This window comes from Grammomys surdaster, unplaced genomic scaffold, assembly GCF_004785775.1.
Source record: "Grammomys surdaster isolate TR1022 unplaced genomic scaffold, NIH_TR_1.0 1059, whole genome shotgun sequence".
Taxonomy (NCBI): Eukaryota; Metazoa; Chordata; class Mammalia; order Rodentia; family Muridae; genus Grammomys; species Grammomys surdaster.
This window is the reverse complement of record NW_021605478.1, coordinates 216-6,890: the sequence shown is the minus strand read 5'-3', so window position 1 is coordinate 6,890 and position 6,675 is coordinate 216. Positions and strand designations below refer to the sequence as shown.

At 45.1% G+C, this 6,675-nt stretch overlaps 1 protein-coding gene across 3 annotated transcripts; it reads right to left on the bottom strand.

Annotated features, from left to right (window-relative positions):
• Positions 1-100: 100 nt before the first annotated feature.
• LOC114634715 (glucokinase regulatory protein-like) lies at positions 101-4,592 on the bottom strand. 3 transcript variants are annotated; one of them, XR_003713373.1, is made up of 3 exons: positions 4,419-4,592; positions 1,943-2,798; positions 101-279 (listed from the first exon to the last, which is right to left on the bottom strand). XR_003713373.1 is itself a non-coding variant. In XM_028783341.1 (3 exons), exons 1-3 carry the CDS (start codon positions 4,476-4,478, stop codon positions 2,050-2,052), a joined length of 294 nt encoding a protein of 97 aa, XP_028639174.1. In that variant the 5' UTR covers positions 4,479-4,591; the 3' UTR covers positions 1,821-2,049. The 3 variants fall into 3 exon arrangements, 2 of the variants coding, with proteins under 2 accessions (XP_028639174.1, XP_028639173.1); XM_028783341.1 differs by lacking the exon at positions 101-279 and having other exon boundaries at positions 1,821-2,148; positions 2,664-2,798; positions 4,419-4,591; XM_028783340.1 differs by lacking the exon at positions 101-279 and having other exon boundaries at positions 1,821-2,798; positions 4,419-4,591.
• Between the last annotated feature and the right edge of the window lie 2,083 nt (positions 4,593-6,675).

The window sequence follows — 6,675 nt, the reverse complement described above, 5'->3', positions numbered from 1 at the left end:
GAAGAAGAAGAAGAAGAGAGAAACTGCAAGACTGGCCAACTGGTCCAGAGCGAGGCTGCAGAAGCAGCAAGAAGCCACAGGAACTTCTGGTGAGTTTCTCTCAATGGTGGCATTACCACAAGCTGAGCTCAACAATGCTATGTACAGGAAAACCAATACATGCGTGTCCTCAGGGAAGAATAGCAAGGCAGAGCAATCAAAACAATGCTCAGGGCTCCTCAATTACTGTCTGTGGGCTCATATTTATACTCCTTCATCATGGGTCCTTTCATGTGTCTGCTTCAAGAAAACATTCTTTCACCTGTCTGCTCTAGCAAGACATCCTTTCACCTGTGTGCCACAAGAGAACATCATTTGACATAACTGACTTTCCAAAGAAGCCAGAATTTTCCACTTCACATCACTGTGGAGTCTGGGCACCCTATAAACAGAGCTCATCTTCTATGTCTCTCATTCTGTAGCCTTCAGAATTCTGTAGCTCAACAGAGACCCAATTCTCCTCTTTCCCACGAGGGGAGTGTTTTATAATAGATTCTGTATGCAAAGTTTGTTCTTGAAACACTAAGATTTAATCCACATGTAGGAACCCTGCCTTGAGTTTACATGGGACACTTGGCATTTTGCTGTTTTTGTTGAGCCCATGTATGTAGGTTAGTACTTTCATCCCCTAAGTGGTTTAAACAGCCTTCTTTGGCCTTACAGACTCTTTAACAAATCTATTCAAGGCCCATGCTAGCTGACCTAAGATGTGAAAAAGAGCCACTGGCTGAACTGACAGCATGGTTGTGACATCACCTAAGTCCTACCCTATGCCTTCTCAGTTTTGATCCTGCCACTAGGTATCCCAGAGATCATTTCCTTTTACCTTCATTGGTCATAGAGTCTTCATTAGTTAGCCATGTTCCCACCCCCCTCCGTTTCAGCACCACCAAGGCCTGTTCTCCAGTAGTTTTCATCCTCTCAGATGTTTGCTTTCTCCAAATAGTGCTAGCTATTTAGAGGCAAGCTGTTGCCCATTTTTCTCTGACTATTTCTTTGAGAGGGAGAGCAATCTTGCTGTGTAGCCTCTGATACACATCCTGCCCCACAGCATGCTTCCTGCACCCTCCCATGTGAGGGGAGTGCAGACATGAAATTCTAAGGCATTTCTGAACTTCCATAGCTCTTCCTAGAGCCCCGAATCCCTGGACGAAGACCTAAGTCTCCGTTACTCACTCTGCATTACCATTGTAAGCCTGAAGACATTCTCAGATTTTATCTGTCGTACTTTAACCTCCTTTGTTCCATAATTCTCCCTGATTCTTGACCTCCCCATCATATCTCAAAATAACTCTAGCCACTAAAAGTTTCCATAACTCTCTCCATGGGGGAGTTCCTGGGCGCATCTATTAATTGGCTAGTTCTCTGCCAAGGGGGAGCCAGATCTCAACAGTGAGAGCCTTGGCTGCAGGCACCTGAAAACTGGACCTGCGATGAATCCGGGTCCCTTTGATTTATCAAAACCCGTGACCGTTTCAGTCTAAAGCAATGCCGACAACATTCTAGTGTTTCTACCACCAAAGGGTGCCCGGCACCTCCAGAGTAGGATTCCTTATATTCTTTTTTGCAAACACAGGGAGAGGATGTAGCCAACGTCCCTGCTCACTGGTCTCTGAGTGGATGTGGCACTCATCCTAGTCCCCAAGAATCTTGTCTAATTGGCATTGTCTTTCTCTCTCGAATGACATCTGGAACACAACTTCTCTCTAGCCGAGAACACCTGAAGCCCCTGCTTCCCTTGTTTGTGTGTAGTGAGTCTGATTACTGATTTTTTTGCAAGGTTAGGTTCCAAAACAAGACTGTTTTATTTCTGAGATCAGAAGATGCCAGTAAAAATGGAAATGATCCGGCTGAAAACAGTACTCTTTCCCGATTCTGGTCTGTTAGTGAGTGCCACACTCACCTGAAACTGAGATTGTCCCCACAACTGTATTGCTGGCACAAGTCCTCTGGGAACTGCAGGGGGACTCTGCCCATGTCTGCCCCCTCCACGGTCTCAGAAACATCCATTCAGGGCACCACAGGCGGTAGGGTCTCCAAGGGTTTGCGTGCTGCGCTTCTGACCTTGGCCAGAGAGGATGCTTCTAACAACCTCACATACTGAAGAAGCTGCAGCCAGACATGCCTTAGTCTCAGTGAGGGAGCACTGAATAGGAGGCTCAGTAAGGCTGTGGGGATCACTTGAGGGAAAGCAGGGACAACTGAAGAAAATGAATGGTCATTTGAGGAAGAACCCTGGAGGAGCTAAAGAATTGGGCACAGGTTGGAAGCAAGTATAGGAGGTTGTTATCCGGACTAGAAAGAGATGGGGTCAAGAGTAGTGAAAAACCACCCCCGAAGATGGAAAACTTCTGTGCAAAGAACCCTTCTCTTGCTCTTTCTTGACGCCCCTCCAAGGCAAAACAGAAGACCCCTTAGTATCTTTTTTGCCTCTGTAGCTTCTGTCACAGTCATACCTCTTCACCTCGTCCCTACCCCAGCCATCCACCCCTTGAAATGGGAGCTCCATGGGGCAGGGTATCTCAGAGCTTTGTAAACTTTGTAATTGTAGTGTCACACAAAGTTCCGAAGGTGCTTAAGGTCCTCAGAAAGTGTTTGTTGAATAGCCAGCTGGGGAAAGGTACCTTTTCCTTCTCGTGGGCAACCTGGACATGGCAGGAGATTGGGGCAGCACGGACATCATCCAGCAGCCATTGAGGAAAATGGATGACTTGAAGAAGGCTCTCGATGCAGCGAGCCTTGGACTGTCCAGAGAACCTCTGTGGAAGAAGCAATGAGGTCAACATTAGGGTAGGTGCCTAGGAGAACTGAGAATAGTGTCCCAGGAGAAGGGAAAGACATGAGAAAGTGGGAGCTGTAATCCTGAAGACTGGCTGAAGACACTGTAGAAAATTTGTTCTGTTATCACGAGGTATACAGAAAAACTAGGTGAAAGGAGTTGGCGTAACCCATCAGCTACCCATAATGAATGGAAAATTGGTGAGATTTACAACTGGGTTCAACAACCCCATAGGTCAATGATCAAGGATAGCAACCAAACTTCAAAGCCATCCACCATGCTCTCTGGTCAGCAGACATTCTCACCCCTCTCTGGCATTAGCTCCTTTCTTTTCCCTTGTATAACTGTTAGTCTCTGTTCTGGGGGCCGTAAGATAAAATCAAGCCCATCTCCCATCCCATCCCAAAGTTGGGTTGACACAAAGCAGGTGGGCAGAGCATCCTTTCCCCTGGAGGACAGTGATTGGTTCAAGGTTGTGCACAGGACCCAAGACAGGCCAATAGGAGCCCTCTGCCAGGCTCTCCCCAAGTCACCAGGGACAGAGAGACTCCTTCTCACTGGGGTTGCTAATTGCCAGGATGTTAGACTAACACTTTAGCTTAGAGGAATACAAGTTGGGTTTCTTTTTTGCTTTATTTGTTTTTGTTTTTGTTTTGAGACAGGTCTTCTCTGTGTAGTCCTGGCTGTCCTGGAACTCAGAGATCCGTCTGCCTCTGCCTCTGGAGATTATAGGCATGCACCTCCACTGCCCGGCTAAGAGTTGGGTTTCTGTTGCATCCTTGAAACTTAAAGAATGTCACCTGGAGGTTATAGTTTCACACTCATGGACTGCTCAGGGACACAGAGGTCCCTGAAAGCACTAAGGGAACCAGGAATGTCAATCATGTGCCTTTATCTCCTCAATGAAGGAGATAAAGATCAAATACCTGCATTCCTTCCAGAAAGCTGAGAGTGGATTTTGTGATCAACCTGGTGACCTTTTGCTCCTCTGTGGAGGCTGACCTCCCTCACCTTTTGTTATAGAGACAGACCTCACCCAAATTCCCCAGAATGTTTATCCCAGACTCTTCCCTCCCTAGACCATTACCATCCTTAGGGAAGATGTCACCTGTACTTTATGGCCTGCTGACCTCTATGCTCAGAGACCACACTTGATTCAAAGCCTTTTAGCTATAGAACCTACCCTCATGGTTACGTGTACTTTGTAAAAAAGTTTCTATGTAGTCACACCTTAAGCTTTATTGTGCACTTAGCATTGAGTTGACTGCATTGAGTTGGAAACCTTTTCTAAAAACGTACGGTGTTTTAAATATACCCACAGTCAACCACTTGCTTTAGACTCCCTGCAGTCTGATCCAGGTTGACAATGCCAGTCTACACTGGGTTTTCATTCTTATCTATTCCCGTGGTTTGCTTCCCTATAGGACACCTGCAGGGATCCCCTCACTGTACTTGTGTGTAAAAACACATGCAAATCAGAGACTATGCCTGAGAAAGATATGTCTGTGAAGAAAATAGACCTTGGCCCTACATCCCTTCCCAACTGTGCAAAGACACTTTCTGTGGCCATCTAGGTTTGGAGGCCCCATCACGCTCTGACCTGCAACGTGGCCAGTGCCCTCCAGAAGAGTTTGGAGTTGGCGATGCAGAGGTCCAGCATGTGGTTCTGTAGGATCTTTCCCAGCAGCACATGGGCCCCAGTACTCACTGTATTCAATACCCACTTGGTGCTTAACTCACGCTGGAACTTCTAAAATGCAAACACACAGCAACATCGGAAGTTAGAGGCTGAGAAAGAAACAGGGTGAGAGCTGCCTGTGAGTAGGAAATCAGACACCAAAAGGCAGATCATTTGTTTGATGATACAAGGCTTTAACAATCTTTTAAACTTTTTATTCTGTTCTCCTTAGCGCTAAACTTAACCCATAATCCCCAGTTGCTCAGGACAAATAATTTCCTGAATCGCTGGGGGCTGTTTTTATAAAATAACAAGCTACCTATTTTCACTTCAGTAAACAAGGTGCTTGCCCCAACTGAGTAGGATGTGCTTGATCACAGATAGGTGGCAGGTATGTAGTCAGGAAGTACATCCGAATGTGTGCTTGCCCCTGATTGGATGAAGGCAGGATGTACACAGCCCTGTGGGTTTTGCCTTTATAAGCACCTGATCAGCAAAATTCAACACCATCTCTGGGAACCCTGGGTATGGATGGAGCTAGTGTCCATCTTCCTGGCCAGTATTTAATAAAGCTTGCTTTAATTAGGCAAGCGTGGATTTGGTCTTTCTCCTAGACATTTTCATATTTATCTACTTTCTTTTTAAAAACAAGTTATTGTATTTTTAATGTGTATGTGTGTATGCATCTGTGTACCAAATGCATGTTGTGAACTTGGAGGACTGAAGAGGGTATCAGATGATTAGGAACTGAGGTTACTGACAGTTGTTATCTACCAGGTGGGTGCTGACAGTTGAACTGGGTCTTCTGGAAGAACAAGAAGTGCTCACAACTGCTAGGGCCTCTCTCTAGCCCCCACAGTTTCATTTGACCCTTGGAGGATCCATAGATCCTATGATGTGGGAGGAGACATTTATCTACTAGTCTCCCTGAAGGCAGAGGTGGTGCCTAACTCTACTCCAGAATCTCAGTCCTTCTGATGATATGAAATTGTCATAAAAACCCTTGCAAGAGTGTATGCTAGAAACTTTTTTGTTCATTTTTAAAATATTTTCTTTTTATTGTGTTTATCTGTGTGCATGACTGTGTGACACAGAGTGCACATGGAAGTCAGAAGACAACCAATGGGAGTCCAGTCTCTCCTTCTATCACTTATGTCCTAGGGATTGAACTCAGATCATCGGATTTGGTGGCAAGCACCTTTACTCACTGAGCCATTTTACCTCCCCGCCCCTTTGTTGTTTTTTTGAGACAGAGGCTCACTGTCTGGTCCAGTCTGGTCTCAGCCTCCCAAGTGCTGGAATTATAAGTATGCAGCAACATACCTAGATATACTAAGTTTATTATTATCATCCTTATCATCATCATCATCCTTATCATCATCATCATCATCATCATCACAGGGATGGCAGGGATTGAACTCAGATTTCCAGGCTTATGCAGCAAGTGTTTTTACCCATTGAGCCATCTCACTGGCCCTTTACTGCCATTTAACAAGTACATGACACAGTCATTGGGTAAGAGAACAATCAGATTGGTGGGTTCTCTGTCAACTCCACATAGTGTCATCTAGGACAAGGGAGTGCCAGTTGAGGGATTGTTTCCATCAGATGGAACTGTAGGCATGTCTGTGGGGCATGCTCTTGATTAATGATTGACATGAAAGGTCCCTCCTGTGTCAAGTGCCATCCCTGGGTGGGTAGTCCTGGGGCACAGAAAGCAAACTTTGCAGACCATGGAGAGCAAGCCAGTGACCTGCATTCTCTATGACTTCTGCTTTACTTTCTGCTCTGGCGTCCCTCACTGATGGAGTTTGACCTGTGAGTTGTGAGATTCGATAAACACTTCTCTCTGATGCTGCTGTGGTTATGGTATATTTATCACAGCAATAGAAACCCTAACTGAGACAGATGCTATATGCCATTTATCACACTGCCTGTAGGAAAGAAGCCAATTAAATCTGAGTTATATTATTAGCCATTTATCCCATTAGTATCACTGACAAAGTTAAAGTTTACATGATTGACTTTAAAGTTCAAATAGAAAAATAAATCTGCAATTATAGCTAGGAAAGTCCTTAATATTTAATGAAGGACTGGGTCTTCTAAATGTTAAACATATAATAAACTCTCTATAATTAAGCTCATGGCATTAGCATATCAAAGGACAGACCAGTGAAAC

Coding starts and splice junctions, on each gene's coding strand:
- LOC114634715 (XM_028783340.1), bottom strand. CDS start 4,478: ATGCTGGACCTCTGCATCGCCAACTCCAAACTCTTCTGGAGGGCACTG. Junction 2,799..4,418: donor GGGCACTGGCCACGTTGCAG/GTCAGAGCGTGA, acceptor CTTCTTCCACAG/AGGTTCTCTGGACAGTCCAA.